Below are 21,580 nucleotides of genomic sequence, written 5' to 3'. Positions count from 1 at the left end.
TTTCCACTGTAGTTGCTAGACTTCCTTCACTGAGTTCAAGAAGAGTCACTTTAGCAAAGCTCAATGGCCTACAGCTATGCTTCTTCAGGCTGCACTCATGTCAACTGTTATAAGCTAAGTGATTCAGTCTAGGCATACAGTTGGACTGAAGACTTCCAAGAAAAACTGAAGGGTGTGCTGCAGCAGGTGCTACTCTTTTAGCTGAGTCTTCACTGAATCAATGCCATGGCGTAGTGCTGTAAGATCCAGTGTGCCCAGCAAGAGACAATGCCAAATTCACTTGAACTTCTAGTAAGACTAAATGGATACTTCTTTAGTTCCATGCTACCATGTCTGAACCTGGAGTCTTCTGCTGAATTTTGTTTGGTTAACAGAAATCAGTGGGGCTACACCCACGTACGCTGCCTAACGGCCTGGCCTCACTTGATTAGCCTAACACCTAACAATGGATTTTGTGGAAGAAACAGTAATTCTGGTCAGGGGCAAATGCTGCCTTCTGTCCCTGAGCCAGCTGTGTCTCAGTGGCAGGTAATGATCAGTTAGAGTACTTAGAATGTAGAAAGGTTCTGTAAATGGAAATTAATATTAATCTAGCTTGGAAACAAAGTACAGTGCCCCTCAGGGCAAGAAGGGAATTCCAGTCTACAGCCATTATTTGATGGAACTGTTTCCAATTACAAGTCTTCTGAACTCTTTAATTCAGACTGCTTTTTACTAAGTGGGGGAACACACCTGAAAATCCTCATCACGGCTGTGTATGGAGTGAGAGGGTTTTTAACTGCTGAAGCTAGTGCTTCAGCGCAGGGTATGCATGCCAAGGACCTCTCTGATAAAGTTCATTGTATGCAACTACCACAAACTAATGGGAATTGAATTGCACTGCAGTATAAGAGCACCTGTGAAGAGTACACCAAAGCCTCTAGTAGACCATTAAACTGGGATCTTAGAGAAATGGAATCCACTGGAATGGATATGAAAACATTGAGGGCATGCTTGGAATAGGAGGTATATGATAGTTTCATCAAATGGATGTTCTTCAGATAACCTTTGGGTCACTGATAGTGGCCATGTACACAAGGGAACTGCATGCCAAACGTTCCTTAGAAAATAAAATAGCAAAGAGACTACAGGATAAGCTAAACCTTCACGTGTGTACAGTTTTGAATTATACTGATTCTGGAAATCTGCTTTGAAATCCAGTGGTGGTTAGCAGGAATGGATGTGATAGCGGGAATGATTGGTGTGAGAGCTTTACAATTTCTATCACAATCTTTAAAATGGGAAAGAAAATTATTTGTGTCCTTCCCTCTCACCCTCTACTCCATAACCAAAAGCTGAACTCAGTCTGTAATTAGACTGACTTGTCAACTTTTAGAAACTAAAACACAGCTGAGGACAGGAGATGCTAATGAGATATTAGTAAGCAGAGAATGAGTGATCGTGTTTGGAAACACTCTAGGTTGTTGGATTTTTTCTCCTTTATATAGTACCCTGAGTATGGTAGTCTTTACACAGAATGAAAGATGCAGGCCATCTTAGTCCAACTAACAGTTTGGCCTTTTCATGTGCCAAGTGCTCTGAACAAAATCATATAAATGTCTAGGAAAAAAAAACTTAGGTTGAGTTGTTTGATGGTGTCTATCTTTGCAACTGGAAGCATTCAAGGCCAGGCTGGATGTGGCTCTGGGCAGCCTGGTCTGGTGGTTGGCGACCCTGCACATAGCAGGGGTGTTGAAACTACATGATCATTGTGGCCCTTTTCAGCCCAGGCCATTCTATGATTCTATGATACTTTCCAACATCCCTGCTTCCAATGGACACCATGGCTTACTTTCTAGGGTAATCAGCTTTTATGTACAACATCTTACTTCTGTAATAATTAAGATGTATGTAATATTCTTGATTTCTGCTCACTTTCAGCACTCTTTCCAGGTTAAGGCTGTTGTTCTTTTGCGAGAGGCTGCAAGCCTGTCGGAAAGTGTTTTGTTGCCTGCAGTGCAAACAGAACAAAGTTCTGTGGCTTTTTTGTTGCTAAAAGTCTACTGCATGGCTGCTTCTGTCTACAAGGAACAAAAATCAGTGACTTTGTAAAAGCTGACACCGAGACCTCCAAGAATCAGGATGAAATTAGTCTGCACTTCCTTCCCTTTCCTTAGCCTTTCTATTGCTTATAAAGGCTCAGAAAGACCGTGGCAGCCCCAGCTGCCACAAAGGTCAAGAGGATGGCACTTACATTTATTGTTTGACCTCAAACAAAATAAAAATTCTCTGTCTTTCTGGCTGTGAGATCTTATGGCCAATGGAAGACTTGTAAGAAGAAAAACCTCCAAGGAGAATGACAGGAAAAGAAAATGAACAGAGAGTAATGGAAGTACAAGAGATGCATGTGGAGTGGCATTATAGGTTTGGGGCATCCCCATTCTGCTTTGGCAGCTGATTAAGTTATGTCTTTTAAATCAATCATGGGAATCATAGAATCACAGAATGGCCTGGGTTGAAAAGGACCTCAGTGATCATCGAGTTTCAACCCCCTGCTATGTGCAGGGTCGCCAACCACCAGACCAGGCTGCCCAGAGCCACATCCAGCCTGGCCTTGAATGCCTCCAGAGGTGGGCATCCACAACCTCCTTGGGCAACCTATTCCACTGTGTCACCACCCTCTGTGTGAAAAACTTCTGCCTAATATCCAACCTAAACTTCCCCTGTCCCAGTTTACAACCATGAGGAATTGTTAATTATAAAAAGAGACAGAGGATACAGATAAAGATAGGGAGAAAACAGAAGAATTGTACAGCCTTATAGCATTGAAATTCAAACACATCTGGAGGCTATTCTTCATCTACATCTTCATCAACAGACTTCTCCGTTGATGGGATCCATATGAAATACAATAGGCTGTGAGGTAATTATGAGCCTACAGGATCAAGCAATACGAGTACATTTGAGAATGGAAAACATTCCACATCACTCTTAGCTCTCTATGGAACAATAATGCTGGCATCTAAGAATAAATTGCTCCACATGCTTCAGCAGTAAGGCCACCTGGCCCAGAAGCAGCAACTTTTGATGTCTAAATGCCATCCTGAAGAACACGTTGAGGTTTTGTTGACTCCTGGGTGGCATGCACCTCTGAAATGTAGTAAGTGATCAGCTGACAGTATTAGCTACTACCTCATATTCTCCTTCTAGTTATTTATTCTTTTTGCTTCATTTTGTTTAATAAACCTAGCCTTCTGCAGGAGAGGTCTGTGTGGAAGTCACTCTTGTCTTAACTTCCTTCATAAAAACATCTGCTGTCAGGTAGTGTTGGGTTTGGAGTGATTTTTTCTTCTGTGTCAGATCCTTACAGAAAGGAACCTGGTAGGGTTTTTGGTCTTGACATTGTGTGTTGGGGAAGAAGTTAGTGGTGGGGGATGAAAGTAGGATAAAGTTAGGAAGTGTTTTGGTGATGATGATTTCCTTTGAGATTTTTTTTATGTATTAAAGAAAGAATAAATACTGGAGTGTTATATATACAACATATATATAACTGAATTTTCCAATAAATTTAAAAAAGGAGTTAACAGGAGAAGGAAGAATTCATGCTTTGAGTGTTTGAAAGCTAAGAATCTGTTGGGCCTAAAAAAGGCAAGTAATAATAAAAAAATATTTTTCTATGCATCTTTGCCTACTTGTGATACAAGCAGAATGGGCATGAACTTTGAGATATGCAGCAGTGCACAGAACAGTTGCTATGCCATTGGGACCCACGCCATGTCTATTACTACAGCCAATTGTTCTCTTACAAACGGGCACCACTGACTACAGTGCTACCCTTCTTCTTGTTTGCTTACTCAAGACAATTCTTAGTTAGCAATGCAGCTTCTATTTCTACTAAATCTGAAATAGCCTTTCCTCTTAACTCTTCAATCCACCTACTTAGAGTTTAATTATATCTGCATCTGTTTTCTGTGAGCCCAACAGAACTCCAAGGACCTCTGTTCTCTCCTCACTTGTATTTGTTTGTTCATGGCTATGAGTTTCCATTGAGTTGTTTTTCTCATCTTGAATGGTTATTCTCCATTTATGCAAAAATAAATCAAAGAGGAATTATGTCCTAAGTGTCTAGGAGACATTTGAAAGAAAGAATATGAATAATTTTGTTCTTTGGATCTATAGTTACTCTGTAGAAAATCTGTTTTGAGTACTGTTTGGGAGATGGCTCGATCTGTCTTTTCTTGAAAGCCTATTATTATGAAATTAATAACTAACAGCATCAAAAGCCTTATTGAGAAAATTGGTTCAGATTCTCCACAGTCAAATCCCCAAACAGCCAATGAAGGCATACCCAGAAACTCTGCATGACAGAAATTCAGCAAGCCTTTAGACCCAGGAGATTTTCAGTTGACAATGGAATTGCTGTGCTTTCTCCACCATCACAATTATGAATTGGTGAGCAACAGGGGGCATCAGAAACTCTCAGGTGAATAGACTGCGTGTCAACATGCAGTTACATAAATGGGTGCAAGCATTCCCACTTGTGTGCCAGCACTGTGCCATTAAAACAGCATTCCCATCTTGCAAAACAGGCAAGAAATATTCTCAGCGGATGGATTTGCTATTATTAACTAGAATATCTATTAGCAAATGAGGCAATTTCTTGCTTGGTGCTAGTGGAAGCCAAAAGGCTGAAAAGACAAAGAACAGCTTGAACTGTTCAGTGAAAAGAGGTTCCCTGAGAAGCAGAACCTTAGAAAGCAAGAGGGATTGAGAAGGGTCAGGAGCAAGTAATCAACCCACACTTGTACTCATCATCATGATGGGCATGATAAAATTGAGATGTCACTTTCCCAGATTCATATCAAGTTCTCTTTTATCTAAGTTCATAAATATGAAGCTGAAGAACCTTCCCTGCTACATTTGAGAAACCTTTTTTCATAATTTAGATGAATATCAGTGCTTAGGGAAGTGAAAGATTAATAGCAACTGCTTGGTGCCAAGCAGAGTGCAGGCAAGGCTCCCCTTGTGCAGCTCTACAGTTTCTCCTTACTTGGAGTCTATACCAGCCTAGTCCTGAGCACCTGTACAGCTGCCAGTACAACCAAATTCCACCAGCCCACACCTATCCATCCACACAGCTCTGCCCCATGCTATTCAAGTCTTGCTCCTTCAAGCAATGTCTCACCAGTATTGCTCGTCATAAAGCATCTACTAGTCTTTTGCACAGCAAACTGTCTTCACTTGAGTCCTGTAGCATCACTTCCTCCAATTCTCTGTGTTTCCTCCTCAACTTGTAGACCTTACTTAGCAAATGAAGTTCTGGGCCTGTATTGTGTCTCTACTTTTCTGGCTTAGCAGAGGCTGGTAGTAGTAGTAGTAGACAAAGTGTACTGTTTCAGTTTAAATAAGAGCATCCCCTGCTATAGTGTTGGTATCAATAAATGCATCTTAATGTTTGTGTTGAAACAAAGCTGCGACTGCTGAGGATCTTACAGCTCCAGCCAGACTGCATACTGCTCAGAAACAGTGGCAAAGAACATTGTTACATCTTTTAGCTCCATGGCCTGCGGTCTGACAGATCATTCTGAAGTAGGCCGCATTTGCTTTTCGTAGTAGAAGTTTTCTGATACGCAACTATGGCTCTTTGTTTCATTTGATAGCAGAAAAGACAGCACTTTGTTCGCCTCCTGAGCCCGCCTGTTTTTTTTAATGCAGTCAGAAGTTTCTGAAGCTCAGCTACCTCTTGCTTAGAAATCTCCATTTAGTTCTTGCCTTCTTTTAGCACAAATTCCTTTCTGATTACACAGAGCTTCTTCTAAAGCTGTCTCTGGAGCTTTCTCAGTCCAGGTTCAAAATGTGGTCACTTGCTCTTTGAAGCACAAAGCACAAGTCAAAAGAGCTAATTTCTTTTTCCTGCAGCCATGACCACAACACTAAACAAAACAGTCAAATGTAAGTTCTTATTAAAAAATGATAGGGAAAAATCTTTCTTTCAATCTTTCCTTACCACTGATTTTCTTAATACAATGGGTTCCTGAAATCCATTTAAGTCTTCAGATGTAAAAACTGGATGTATGTGACATGAAGCACATCTCACTTGGACCGCTACCCAGCTATGGGTTTTCATGTATTCACTCATGTATTTATGAGTGAATACATATGTTGATCTACTTTTGCACCTCTCATTCCTTCAGACTTCACCTCTCTGCAGAGACGTATATCTAGAGGAAGATGCGGAAGGAAGATGTATTGTCTTGTGAATTAAGGTGTATCAGTTACATGCCACTTCACCCTACTGATTAGCTGTTCAGTACCTGCAGACTTGAAATGATACCCATTCTCCCATCCTGGAATCCAGTCACAGAAGCCTTCATCACAGCCGTGCTCTCAGCAGTGTTGTATTCTTATGCCATCGTCACAATGTAACTGCCATCTACTTTATTGGCCTCTTGCATCAGAGCTGCAAAATGGAGGCTTGAGGAGGAAAAAGAAGATGTAACTGCCAGGAGAAAGACAAATGGGCTGGGTAAGTCAGAATGAACAGGAGGTGCTGTCTGGAAGGAGCCAGTGAAGTTGGGAGAACGGGCCCAATCTCTCTTCTTGAGGGCCAGTTTCATCCTTGCTAGCATCTTTGCAAATGCTTCTGTTGCTATCAGGAGCCACGCAGGTCCTGAATTTTGGGCATCATGTTAATAAACGGAGTAGTAATTGAGAAATGTCATGAAAAGGTGATACTTTAGCTATTTTTGTGAGGTATCTCCAATTACCCTGCATCCCAAGGGACAGTTACTAATTGTGCCTCCTGCTAGTGTTTACCCCAAGGAATTCAAAACAGCAGCAAATAAATAAAATCAAAATGGAAAAAAAAAACCCCGAACAAATAGAGCTGGAAGATGAAGAAAAGAGAGCGAGGTCCTGATTCCATGAGGTACAGAGTCCTCTCAAGTTGAGGAAATCAGTATCCTCTTCCAATGCATGCTGAGAGGAAAAAGTAACCAACATAAATAGCTCCTTGCTAGTAGGAGAAAGGAATTCCAGAAAGATTCAATGCACATTCACCTCCTGAAGGCATTCCTACTCTTGTTCCAGATCTCTCTCGTCATCTCTTGTTCTAAGACAAGACCCTGTCCAAAGAGACAGGAAGAGATAATCAAACTGAGAAGACTATTACCATCAAGCACCATACTGAAAGCTGGAGGGATTGAAGAAGGCAAATGCTCTTCTTATTAGTGGAGATGAGAATCTCAGCCCAAGAATCCATTAAGCCACATACATTCTTCTTACCTCATCCAAGGAGATATAACAAGACTTTGAGGCTATCTGCATGACTTGGTGTTTGCATGTACTGCTGTGATTGTGTCAAGGGAGGTAGGGATAGAGGCAGCAGACCCCCAGTATGGCTCTGTATTTAACAAGAGAAGTGGGGAGAGAAAATACAGCTGTGGGAAGAAGGAATTGTATCTTGCTACACAGGGGTTTTTGGAGAAGGCACTTTATCAACTTATTCACATGCACAGCTGTGATAATTACTTTCCACTTCCCTAGCTCACATGCAGTGCCTACCTCTGTGGGAGGCTTTTCCTTTAGCTCCCATGAGAGGAATGATTTTGGTGTCTTCCACATGCTTCCTGAGCTGTCTCCCATCAATCAGACCGAAACCATAGAGACCATAGACTCTTAGCTTACCTACTTTTGCTACCCCACCCCACACCATTCTCTGTAACCTGTAATGATTGATTGCTGCAAGAAACAAGAAATGCTCCAGCAACTTAGGTATCACCTTTTCAATCAGACACACTTTCTTGCTCAACTAGATACCTACATAAACACTGCTGGACTTACACACAATGCATATTCACAGCCCTGCCAACTTGAAACCATACGTCTTAGTTCCTTAATTCCAGATTCAACTTTATCTCCAGCTCCCACTGCTCACTGTTTCTAACATTTATATCTGACACCAATCATGAGTGGCTGTTAAAGATTTTTGGCCAAGCTCTAGACTGTTATCTGGGCAAAACTCTTCCTGATATCAAGCTGTCCAGAGAATGAATCAGATTTCAGTATTTAGGGCAATGTTATTTATGCCACAGAAGTGACCTCATAACATTTAACACTTCTTGTCCTGTTTGTCTCCTTCTTCCAAGGCACTACAGCTTACTTGACAGATCAGTGCCCTGGGACACAGGTTTTACTCTCAGCTTTGGACAGCTATGTGAACTCAAGCAAAACATTTTCCATCTCTTCATCCTCTTCTGTAAAATGAGGACTGCCTCTGTAAGCACTGAAGGGTCTACTGATAAAAAAGTAACGCAGAAGAGTTAGTGGTATTATTATTACTTATTCTTGCATGGTGTTTCTATCATTCATCTTGCAGCAAGATCTTGTCATGGTGAGCAATGTGCTAGAAGAAAAGCTTACATAGTTGCTACTTGCAGCCATTTTAGACGTTGGTAAGAAAATACACTGACAGTATCCCACTTGCATTACAAGTGCATTTACTACCCAAAGCACTATATAAAATGTGTATATGTGTGTATATATGCTCATCTCTGAAATGCAGCTGTTTCTGGTATAAGATATGAGAGTTGGCCATTGCAGTTTGCAATGAAGCTCTGATTCCTTACTGCTTTCTAAGTCATATTGTCATTTGTGCTAGAGGTATTTGGGATGTGGGCTGTTCGGTGAGGATTTCCTAGCATCTCAAACCAACGTCACAAAAGAGAAAATAACTTCACAAGAGGAAAACAATTAAGAATGTGCCCTACTGTCAATTAGACAAAATAGTGAGAGAAAATGATGACAGATTTCCACCAGCATGTGAACAGGAATAATACCCTTATTGTTTGTGTGTGCAGCCTGTGAAGGGACACAGGTGGACAAGGTCCCCAGCGTCTGCCCTGAAAAGCAGGTGCTCACATCCCACAGTGACGAGAAATAGTCACATATACGCTGGGCTTACAGTGGCATGCTCCTTCCTAGAGTACAGGACTCACAGATCGGGAAGTTGCCTTCACCAATTAGTATCTGTTAAGTGTATTGTTCAGTATGTGTTGGTTATTATTAACTTCTCCCGAGTAGGAAGCCTCATGAAAACAGAAAATAAATAGGGAGAGAGAGCCATTCCCTCTCTCCCCCTACCTACATTAAGGTATTATTACAGACATACACATGGCATTTGAACCAGGCATTTGAAAACTTGACAGCCTCTGCAGGATAAGGTTTCTGGAGCTTCTGGTACTCCTGCATTCTAGTTTCCAGTGGGTCTCTTCTCCTTACCCTTCTAAATCTGCCATGCTGCTGCCACTCTTCTGTTGGTTTATATCTCTCCTCTCTTATTTCCTTTCCAATGAGGAAAGGTTGAGGGAACTGGGCTTGTTTAGTTTGGAGAAGAGAAGGCTCTGGGGAGACCTCATTGTGGCCTTCCAGTACTTGAAGGGAGTGTACAAACAGGAGGGGGAACGGCTGTTTATGAGGGTGGATAGTGATAGGACAAGAGGGAATGGCTTTAAACTGGGACAGGGGAAGTTTAGGTTGGATAATAGGAAGAAGTGTTTCACCCAGAGGGTGGTGATGCACTGGAACAGGTTGCCCAAGGAGGCTGTGGATGCCCCATCCCTGGAGGCATTCGAGGCCAGGCTGGATGTGGCTCTGGGCAGCCTGGTCTGGTGGTTGGCAACCCTGCACATAAAAGGGGGTTGAAACTTGATGATCACTGTGGTCCTTTTCAACCCAGGCCATTCTATGATTCTATGATATCTCCCTGCACAGACAACCTCTGCAGAACCCAGAAGAGTGGTATATCCTATTCTATGACTACTGCACGGAGTTGGAGAGTATGTAGATGCACACACCCACGTTCCTGAGGCAACACTCCAGACATGTTTTCCAGCTTGGGATTTGAAGAGCAGGCTAATACAGACCTAAAACCAGCCTGAAGGTTGCCCGTAGCAGTGTAGAGACATGCTGTAGACTCCTCTCTTCCTCTTCTCCTCTTCCCTTGTCACTAGTCTTTCCTCTTCTACTGATCTGTAAAATAACTTGAAAGCAAACAGGGTCTGATTCTTCTCTTAAAACATAAGAAGATACTTTTTTTCATATTTGGGAGGATAAATATCTTTAAATATCCTCAGACTGATTTATTTATTAATTTATTTATTTTGGGCCAGTGCTTTTTATCCATCAAAGACACATTCTGGTATTCCCTGTCCTCTTGGCTGTATAAAAGCCATGGTAAAAGAGGTGACAGAGTTGGTACAATAGTTACAGACAGAGCATGTCTACTGAAGTCAAATGTTTATGTATTCAGCTTGATAAACTCAATCCTTTCTTGGCAGGAACAAGGGACCAGCAGTGGATGTTGCAGCTAACATGGAGATCAGTATTTTCCCAAATGAGTAATGAATTCTTGGGGGAAACATTACAGCCGTTGGCTGTGCCATCCCAAATGATTGATACAGCAAGTATGCATAGAATCTGATAGACTAATAGCTAGCTCAGACTAACTAGCCCCAGTAATAGGATATAAGGCAGTTCAAGAAGAACCATAGCATCCAATGATATATACAAGTGTTCCTTCTCATCTCTTCAAATTTGAAGCTATATAGTTAAGTGAGCTCAGCCGCTTTCATGTAAGTGATAAAAGAATCTGGCTCTTAGACTTACCTGGACTGCAAAATAGTATATATTACTGATCAGAGCCATTCAGTCTACCTATCTTAGGGGTTTGACTGGATATAGATTTATTGGCACAAGACATACAAGAAAACTGCCTGAAGAGAGGTCTTTGGCATGAGAACCAAGGAATGACCAGGAAACAGAGAGATTCCTCAAATTCTCTGCAAGTTCAGATGAAGGTTAGTAATCCAGTTTATGTGGGTGTGAGCACAAGCCCTGAGGACAAATAGAGATACACAGTTACTGTGGTGAAGGGGGCCATGTGAGTATCTAGGAAGATAGGGGCAATTCATTGGTGTCCTACTGGGAATGGACTTGCAAATTAAAGAGCAGCAAATGAAAGAGAAGGATTTTGTGAGAATGCTGAAATGATGCGAAGATGAAACCTTTCCTGGAAAAGCCCCAAAGAGACAGAAACAGTATTTCTTTTATGGGGGTAGAACCAAGGAAAGACAGGTCTGAGCTTGGTTCCATAACTGAAGTGGGAAGAGAGGTCACAATCTCTATAAATCTGGAGAGGTTTTTTGGAAAATGCCACCATATATAAAGTCCACTAAGGACCTCAGGACCAAAACTGTGTCTTTCCAGGAGACAGATCAGAGAATGTTCTACAGAGGTGGTGCCTGCGCAGGCACGGCAGCAAGAAGATGCAGAATGCTGAGGCTGAAGGAGGTACTGTCAGAACAACTCTCTCACTGGACCAGAATAGCGTGAATCACTTTGGAGGACTGCCTGGAAATCTACATGAGAGAGACAAACAGATTGACAGCAAGGTCCTGAATGTTAATAGAAAGTTGAGAATTTGAAGAAAAAACATCCAAGTATAGAAAGCCTGAAGAAAACCCCAAGACTCCTTGAGATTCATAACATTCTAAGTGTCAATTTTGTACTACACTTGAGAAAGATGTAGATGCTTCAGTGCGTTTCAGCAAATATAAATCAAACTGTTTGGTAGCAACTGTCTCAACAGCAGCTTATGTCCATGTAAATATTGGCAGGTGGATTAAGATGATCCACCAATTTCATCTGCAGATCCAGGAGGAGCAACAGTCTCCATTTGGCAATGGTAGGTCTCCACCTTGGTGCCCATCGGATTCCTACAGTAATTTCCCAAGTCTCTGTAACTTTAATATTCCAAGACTTTTAAAAGGCATAACAGAGCACTAGCTCTGTAATAGGGTCACAGATTTGGAGTGGACTGTTCAGCCACTTTGAAGTACTGGTAAGCTAATTTTAAAAGTCATCTTGGGTTTTACTGCCTGGATTCCATAGCAAAATATGTTTTCTGGGACCATATATTTTATTTTTTCTTTCAAAGCACGTATCTTTGCCTTTCTGTGTGTATGTTTGTGTGTGCATTAGTTCCTACTTTGTCACTAAGTCAGGTTTGAGAGAGTAATAGTCATCTCAGATGGGGTGGAAGGAAGAGAACTTTGTAGTTTCCATTGTGGAAAAGGATTCAGAGCGAACTGAACTCATTACATAGAAGATTACTTAGACCAGATCTCACATCTTGTCAAGCATTGGAAAACATCACCATGACACAGGACTTTTGGAAGCCAAGCCTCATTAGCTCTGCAGCTCACCGACCCCCCTGGTTCTCGCCTAAAAGAGGGCAGGAAGGACAAGTTTTGTCATTTTTTATCCCTTCAAAAACAACTCAATTTCCCCAGAACATCCCTGCTCAGATGTGACTAATCACAGAAAATATTGATCCCATCCTATCCCTGTCAGAAAGTTACAACTTCAGAGTACATGAAAATAACAGCTGATCAATGAACACAATCTTAGCAAAGACAATAAAAATAATACCTGAATAAGAAGCAGACTGTGGGTTCATGCACAAAGTAGAGAACAGGAAAAAAAAATACACAACATTATAAAATAGAACAAATATATCTTTATAATCTTGTAGTACCGAAACTCTGACCTTAAATTAAAATACCACAAGAAAACATTGCAAACCTATTACATGGAGAATGAGGATGTTGCTTTATGGCTTTCTCATCGTTCAATGCTATCTCTGCGATGAGTCGCTATAGCTATTGTCAACACTCATTTACACTAGTGGATGCATGTGTATTTGTGTGTGAGGACAGATACACAAAATCTGGTACAGATCCTCAGGTGATGTAAATTCCCATGGCTGTATTGACGTCAGTAAAGATACACTGATTTCCTCCAGCTGACAATTTGCCTTTCTGTATGTAAAAAGCACAGAAGCTAGGTGCTGTTTCAACTTTGCTCTTAGACACGTTAGACAAACGCTCATGCAAATACATTCCATCTCATACGTGCAAATATACGTATTGCCTTGCAGTACACATTCAAGCAGCAGTGGGAAATTTACGCTTCCTCCTATGCTGAAATGTATAAAAAGGACTGCTCCCGGTCTGTCTGCCCACTGCTATCTGTAACAATACATCCCCGGTTGCTTTGCTACAGATCTTAAAATACACAGAGATGAAAGGGACGGTCCAGCATCAGAAGTCTGTTAAAAATATATTTAGGAGGAATTGAACTTTGATTTTAAGACTGCCCTTACTAAGAGATCTTTCTGCCTCTTAAACAGAGCCACCGAGCAGAACAAATCCAATAGAAAACACTCTCATTTTCTTACCTAGAGCTTAACTAAACGGAATTGCAATCTGCAATATAGATGAATACAAGAATATTACTAGTTTGTTTCAGGATACCCTTCTCTGGGGGAAAAATTACATATAATTTTTTAAAATTGCATGAAAAAGAAAGGGAAAAAAAGGTCAGATTTCAGGCTCTGTCTCCACAAATGACTCTTATCTTATTTGCTCGTGTGCTCTTACATGGTCCTATGGAACGCAGCCCAAGTAATGATCAGAGGCTACAGGTCATTTGTGGCAAATGAAATGTTTTCCATCTGTTCCGCAGAGGAATATTCCTGGCTATCTATAATGTTTTTCAAAGGGAGAAATAACAAAAGGTTTCGCTCCAGAGAATGAAGGGGGAAGGAAAAAGAGAGAAAGAAAGAAAACACTGCTGAAAAATAGAAGGAAAGAGGGGGGGGAAGCAACAAAACAATTATAGGGAAAATAACATCAAAAGCAGAGGGTGTATAAGCCTTAGGTACAGAAAGATTAACTCTTTTAAAAGACTTTAAAAGCCCTTTTTTACCGTTTCCACTTTTATTCCAGGGCAGAACAAATAAAATCTAGATGGTCGAGATAGGGGAATCACTGCAATTAAACACATCTGTTTGTCTACAGGTGCTTTGCTTGCAGAAATACACTTTGCTTTATCAGGTAAGCAGTTATTTTGAATGAGCAGAGAGAAAGCAAAAGCCAAACAAAGACCAAAGTGCCAGGTGACGAGCTCTGCTCAGGTGGCATCAGAGGACTAGAAAGGCATCCCAAGATTACTGCAGCTTACCTTGAGTAGAAGTGCAAATAATTTCATGTATGGTATAGGTGGGGATGTGTACTATGCCTCGCATAAGTAGCCCCTTGCTGCATGCGTGAACAATGTACCATGCCTAAACTGTGTATTCCTGCGTGCACGTCATTTTGTGAAGGACATGGAAATATCAGTCGCTGGTTGTAGTCTGAGAAGGGGTGTTCTTCCACTCTGTATGTGCTGCACAGTGTGGGACAGCCCGCCTAACAGTCAGCCGGCACTGAGTCCCTGGCAGGAATTCTCAAGGGCACTTTTAATACCTATTAATTTGGGGGCGTTTTCCCTTTTATAACCTTTCCAAACAGTCATGCAAGAATTCTTCTGGTGGCTAACAGTGCTGCCATGTGAGTCCGTTGCTCCTGAAGTCCATTCGTGAGCCTTAACCTTGGACCTGCCTCAGAAGTGACACCAAGTCGGCCAACACAAAATGTATATGAGAAATATCCCTTGCTGCCAGAGAAGAGCAGCCCGGCTACAGTAAAGCACGAGTGACATAAAATTTTCTCTACCTAACAAGAAAAACAAAACAATGCATTTGCACCCCTCCATTTAAGCATGAAAAAATGCATATCTTTTGCTGTTGCTTTCGGCCTCGGCTTCTCTTCTTTAAAGGACAGTATGAGTCTCTGTGACCACAGGCTCTGCTCTAACAGGACACAGAACCCAGCAGCGCCTGTCCAAAGTAGCACTAGGCAATATTTCACACAGACTCCTGCCTTGTTACCGTAACCTCTTGAGGCTTCCAGACAGCCAGAGAGATTTCCTACAGTGGTATTTTTAGGCCTTGATACTGTGTTGTTCCTGCCGGGATATTACACAGCACCATTCAGGTACTGTTCCTGTGGGTGGAATTCCTCACGCCACCTTTACAAACCAATTTCAAACCTATATTTTCACCCTGAACTCTTCCTAAACCGAGACTTTTTCCTTCTTTTTCTTCATCTGTGATCTCTTATAATATTGCTATGAATCATTAATTCCATATTCCTTTTCCTGGGACTCTACCGGCCCTGATGCAGATGTGACGCAGGTGTGTTCATACCATAAAGAAAGTCTTTGATTACCATGTGAATGGAACCAGTACAAATATACCCTAAAATGGGACACGTTCACAGAATCTACTTTCTTTTTTTCCCTCTCATGGTGATCTTTATTTCAGCCTCACCTAAGCAGGGCTTTAGCATCTATGCAGCTACGCCAATGTAACCCTCTGTCATTCCAAACCAGCTTACAGCAACGTACTCCAAATAACTTTTGATGGCGAAACTGTGCATCGCTCGCAGAGATCTGCAGAACCCAGGGCAGCACCAATGGAACTATTTCTGCTGTGTGAAACCTCGAGGGAACTGAACTCTGAAATAGGCTGGGGGGAAATGCGAATCTAAAAGAACGAAAGCAGAGGGCAAAATCACCCAGAGTGAAAGGAATGGGTATCTGGGGTATGGAAGCAATTCACAGTTCCTCTGTCCTTTCTTTCTTTTCTTTTCTTCTTCTTCTTTTTTTTCTTTGCTGGTGCAATGCGCAAACATAGCAAAATATGTTAATAGTAAGCCATAATATTTACAGTTATTGTTAGTATCCATTGAAATCAGTGGGATTTTGTCTAATGCCTTTACCCTGGAGATAATCCATAGAATAGAACATTAATGCATAGTTAAAAGGAAAAAATTATGGAAAACAGCACCTCTGAATATGCAGTATCTTCAGTTTAAAGTTACATAATTGAGCTTTTGAAATTAAACAAAAATACAGCAAACAGCCTCAGACCACAGAACCAACTAAGGGAGTCTAACATTGTCTTTTAAAGTAAGTCTCTCTACTGAGATAAAAAAATACTATCCTATCCCAACACAAAATGAAATAGAACAGGTTTCAACCTAATGCAAATGTATACGAGCTATAAGACCTCTGGGAAAATTGTAGGAAAATTCTTCTAAGAGTTCTGAGAGTTTGTTTTGCATGAGGAGATGATCTTATAGAGCAAACACAGACTAGTAATTTAAAGGAAGTATTTAGCCTCTTTATGTTGTACTCTTTCTACACCTTGTTTCCAGTATTGGTGACATAGTTGAGAGAAGACCTGTAATGCTACGCAGAATGCTCATAAATTGCATCTGTGCCTTTCGATGGAAAGAACTATAATGGAATACTGGCTATTATTGTAATTGAATTAATCAGAGTTTTGCAGATAATGCACAGGCTTAAAATCCAAAGTCCTTCCATAGGCAGAGTTCCCATGGAGGGAGTTTCACTGACAAAAAGACTGCAGGATTCAGGCCATTTAGAGTCAATGTGCTAAATTCAGCCCTGTGGCACTTCTCTGATACTCAATGACCGGCACTGAGGATTGGAAAGGAAGGTAGTTTTCTGATAAAGAAGGGAAGGAACATTTATGCTCACATTTGACGATACTTTGGGATGGTCCCTTAAGACAAGAGGCTGCCTAGTAAGGGTGATCTAAGCTATGCAAATTTGGCAACCTGTATTTTTGAAGCAAAACATTCCATGACGAATGACCTTATTTTTTTGTTTTTAAAGCTGTGAGGTGCTTATGCAATAGATTCCTAAGGTAGAAAGAGACAGATGCCGTGGAATAATAATCAGCCTAATTCTTGCCGAGGATCTCTGCAAAACCTTTCCACTTGCCTCTCCTTTCATAGGTAAGCTCAGTGCCACCGCTCACACACAGCACGCAACAACCATCAGCATGCCTATGCAGAACTCAGGAATTCTTCTCTTCTAGAAGACGATTTATGTTTTTTCCTCTTTAAAAATGCATTTAAACAACAACTTATTGAAGAAATCTAATAATGAAAATAAGACTCAACTCAACAAGAAGAGAAGCTTCTGTTGTGGCTTTTTCTTGCAAGCTCCTTACAGAAGACTGCCCTACTTGACACGAATAGTCACGCGTGCCCAAAAGCTCAGCTCTTCACTTCTATCCAGAGCTTGAGGTGAGCTGGGCTGCATAAAAAGCTCAGTCCTAGCTCAAAATGAGCAAAATCCCTGGGCTGTGTCTGAAGTGAGAAGGGGCATCACTAGGACATTTAAACACGCTGACCAGAAAAACCTTGTTTTGCGATGCAGAGGAATTTCCATTACAGACAGGCACCGCCTGGGTGCTGCTTTCGCCTCTAATTTCAGCCACTGCATCCCATCAGGTTAAAATATAATTTCTCTTCTGTTTAGAGTGGCCATTTTCTGTAGCGAACAGGCAGTTCCTATGCTCTAGGCTAAGGGGAAAAAATAGAGCACATTGAATTTCAGGGTTCATCATACAGGGAAAAAAACACGTTCATTTTTAGGGAGGAAGGCAGGGAGTGCAGATACCTAATCTGTGTAAGCATCAAAATATGTGTCCCCTGCTGTCACGCAGCATCCAAAATACAACTCTCAGGTTGGCCAGCTGGATCACAAGGGAGACTGGGCATGCTGTCAAATAGGTGGTGAAAGATCCTCCACATCCAAGTTGCTGTTAAGTTAGATTTTGCAGTCTCTTTGATTTCCTTCTAACAGTCAGAGATGAGAGAGGACGAAACTCAGTAAATACAATCAATGGGGAAAAGAAAGAAACCTGCAGGAGTGAGAAATGTGGACTGTTTTGCAGCTCTCCAATTTGCTTTTCTATACAAAGATTTTGGTTTGCCTAAGCTATAGAAGGAAACAGAAGCAGTCTATTTTAATCTTCCTGACTGAAGAGTGCTGCAGGGATTGCTCTGTTATCCCCAGCAGCAGCCTTGACTTTCCACAAAGAGGATACATCTATCTATCTATCTATCTATCTATATCTATCTATCTATCTATCTATCTATCTATCATACAGATAATGGTATGAAATGTCAGCAGTCAACAGCGTTCTTAATGCACATCTCCGTGCCTCTGGATATGAAGGAAAGGTCTGTGATTCTTCCCTCAGTCAAATCCCACTGCAACAATCTCAGATAAGGAGGTATTTAGACTCATGCACAAAAATTGATTCTTCAATCTGCCTAATGACGTATGTTAGAAATTCTGTTCAGAAGAAACGAAAGCTGTTGTTGATACGATGTTTCTAACAGAGCCTTCACTGCAGAGATTCGATATTTAAGAACCAACGAAGTTGATAATGCATTTTTACACAGGTTTCTTACTGTTTTGACTTGAGTGACTTAAACTGAGCTATTCTGGATTTACAGCAGTCGGCACGAGCTCTGGATCTGGCCCTACGCCGTGTCTTTTTAAAACTTCATTCGTTGCATGCTAAGTAAGGGCCAGATTCTGCAAACACAAATGCTTACACCTATCTCAGTATTCTCCGTATTAATCAGAACATTCCCTTTAAGTTGTGATTGCGACATCGGTTCATCACAGTGCAGTATTTTAGGAGCACGGACCTGTCTTTTGGGATTCAAGCGTGCCTTCACTGTACATAATCCTTTAATAGTATTTCCTCAATAGTAATTTCTCCAATGATTTTCACAGAATCACGTGATGGATGCTCTGCTTTTACGAAGTGCTGTAACTCCACTCAACACCAGCTGAAAATCCAGCTCCATGTTGTAGTTATGCTTCTGCATTCAAAGCCAACATGAGAGAGAAGGGGGCCTTTCATTTAAAGTGTCAAAAGAGATATAGACAACATTTTGCTCTATACGTTGTGCCGCATACTTTATTTGTTTTTGACATGACTACATGCAAAACAATGGGGCTCATTCTAGGAAAGAAACGTGGATCTAGTTTTACTACTTACTTCAGCTTCTTTCTTACGTAAAAGAAACCACATCAGAGACTGCGCTCCTTCTCTTCCTAACTTCACTACCTGGATTCAAGCAGAATACATTCCCCTGCTTTCCAAGTGCCTCAACATAGCCCAGGACAGCTGTAATTAGAAGCTGGTGAACTGATGGCATATATTGAATCTGTAACCCAAGAAAATGTGACTCTCCGACAGTAGCTTCTTCCACCGGCTATCATCAGGAATGCTCACCCTTGTTTACTAGACACGCATGCACAGGGAGCATTATCAGTATTCAGCTCTAGTATGAAGCTTTCTTCACTGGAGAGGAAAGACCAGCAAAAATACTTTGTCCTTTTGAGGAGCTGGATCAGTATCAGGCGCCGCTCGCCAAAAATACATACATTAAGGCAGCCGACACAGAAGTGTGAGATGCATCGTATACGTCAAACATACGAGCAGCATCCGTATCTCTCTGAACCCACACACATCACGTGTGGCATAATGCATACCCGAGACCCTTGCAGCAGTGAGGGCAGGAAATCCCAGCTCTCGGGAAGGAGTGGGGATTTTCCTTCCCGGGATGATGGCTTTTTGACAGCTACCGGTGACTTAAGGCAAACAGAAGCTGCTGTCCTTAGCAAAGCTGCTCGCCGCCTGGGCGGCACCGCACTCACCTCCTCAGCGACCGAGTTATTTATGACAGTCAATGAGGGCACGGCGCTGCGTGTGAGCAGCGCGGGTGAGCGGCCCGCACACACCCGCACCTGCACGCGGCAGCGGAGCCCGGCTCCGACCCGCGCTCTGCCCTCTCTCCCGAGGAGGGATTCCCCACCCACCCACACGCCGCCCCCTCTCCCCTCCTCACTCACTCCGGTCTCCGGCTCAGGATGCCTTTCCCGATGGCCTGGGGGGCCTTGTGCTGGAGCAGCGCGGAGCAGCAGCCCTTCTCCCTGCCGTCCTTCTCGGCGGGGTGCTGGTGGGGCTGCGCAGCGGGATGCTGGTGCCCGGCGGCCCGGCCCGGCCCCGCGGTCGCCGCTTTGCCCGCGGGCTGCGGCGCCGGGAGCTGTTGGTGGTGCTGGAGCGGCTCGGGCTGGCCCGGCGGCGGCGGCGGCGGCGGCGGCGGCGGGGGCTGCTCGGCCGGAGGGCCCGGGGGCGGCGCGGGGGCGGCGGGGGGCTCGGCGGGGGCCGGCTGCTGCCCGCGGAGGTTGCGGTTCTCGGTGCTCAGCTCGTCCAGCCGCCTCTCCAGCTCGTCGATGCGCTGCCGCTGGGTGTGGATGAGGCTCTGCTGGTTCTGCACGATGGCGGTGAGCTCCTTCAGGTAGAGCACGGCGCGCACCGGGTTCTCCAGCAGGCTCTCCATGCCCCGGCTGCCGGACCGGGCCCCTCTGCCCGGCCGCCGGCGCTCCGGCGAGAGCGGCGCGGGTTGCGGGGAGGCGCCTGGCCGCCCCACGCGCGCACACGCGCACACACACACACACACACACACGCGCTCACACACTCTCGCTCTCTCGCGCGCGCGCGCCCGCCTGACCGACGGGGCCCGCGCGCGGGCACGCGCGACCAGCGGCCGCTCGCTCACGCGCGCGGGGAGCGAAGCCCGGCGGCTCCGCGCCCGCCCCGGCCCCCACGCGCCACGCACGGCGAGAACGGGGGAAGGAGAGAGGGAAGAAAGGGGCGGGCTCCACCGCCCAGACCCCGCCCCGCCCCGCCGCGCACGCGCAGAGGGGAGGGGGGATACAGGCGGCGGGGGTCCCGGTGAGGTGCGCGGGTTGGGCCGCGCAGCCGAGGGGCCGTCCGCTCGCCGGTGCCGAGGGGAAGGTGCGGCGGGAGCGGGCTCCGCCTGGAGGCTGTGCCCGTCGCTGAGCCCGTTGCGGCGCCCTGTCCCCCCCGAGCGGCATCTGTAGATGTTGCTGTGATGCTCGCTGTGTTTTTTACCCGTCGTGCTTAAGTGACTAGAATGATTTGGGCTGGTTTTGTCTGTCCGGCGTTCTTGTTCTTTTGCTTCTCTTGTTAACGTGCAGAAGGCGGGGCCAAAGCTGGACCTAGGGAGATAAATGTTGGAGACATCTGCTGCATCCTCATACACAGCATCAGAGAATCACCACGGTTGCAAAACACTTCCAAGATCATCCATTCGGTCCAACCACCCACCTATCACCAATATTTCCCACTAGCCACATCCCTCAGTACAACATCCACACATTTCTTGAACGCCTCCATGGACGGCGACTCCACCACCTCCCTGGGCAGCCTGTTGCAGTGTCTGACCACTCTGTTGGAGAGGAAGCACCTCCTAACATCCAACCTGAATCTCGCCTGGCACAACTTGAGGCCATTCTCTCTCATCCTCTTGCTAGTTACCTGGGAGAAAAGGCCAACCCCACCACACCACATCCTCCTATCACATAGTTGTAGGGAGTGATAAGGTCCCCCCTGAGACTCCTGAACAACCCCAGCTCCCTCAGTGACTCCCCAAAAGCCCTGTGCTCCAGACCTCTCACAGCTTCATTGCCCTTCTCTGGACAAACTCCAGGGCCTCAGTGTCTTTCTTGTATCGAGGAGCCCAAAACTGAACACAGCACTTGAGGTGCGGCCTCACCTCTGTGTTGAGTACAGAGAGATAGTCACTTCCCTGCTCCTGCTGGCTGTGCTATTTCTGATGCAAGTCAGGATGCCATTGGCCTTCTTGGCCACTTGGGCACACTGCTGGCTCATGTTCAGCCAAATGTCGACCAGCACTCCCAGGTCTGTTTCTTCTACACAGTCTTCCAGCCACTC

The 21,580-nt window shown here is 44.0% G+C and overlaps 1 protein-coding gene across 6 annotated transcripts in view; it reads right to left on the bottom strand.

The window, feature by feature from the left end:
• Positions 1-20,250, bottom strand: part of IQSEC3 (IQ motif and Sec7 domain 3) — a 105,815-nt gene extending 85,565 nt beyond the window's left edge. For 4 of the 6 annotated variants that reach the window (XM_015286921.4, XM_416377.8, XM_004937919.5 and 1 more), the window contains exon 1: positions 19,672-20,250. In XM_015286921.4, the coding sequence (XP_015142407.2) occupies positions 19,672-20,162 (491 nt within the window). In that variant the 5' untranslated portion in view covers positions 20,163-20,250. The remainder of the gene's footprint in view (positions 1-19,671) is intronic. The other 2 variants (XM_004937914.4, XM_040653755.1) reach the window with 2 other exon arrangements.
• Between the last annotated feature and the right edge of the window lie 1,330 nt (positions 20,251-21,580).

Source organism: Gallus gallus, chromosome 1 (assembly GCF_016699485.2).
Source record: "Gallus gallus isolate bGalGal1 chromosome 1, bGalGal1.mat.broiler.GRCg7b, whole genome shotgun sequence".
Classification (NCBI taxonomy): domain Eukaryota; kingdom Metazoa; phylum Chordata; class Aves; order Galliformes; family Phasianidae; genus Gallus; species Gallus gallus.
This window is presented reverse-complemented; position numbering and strand designations above follow the sequence as displayed.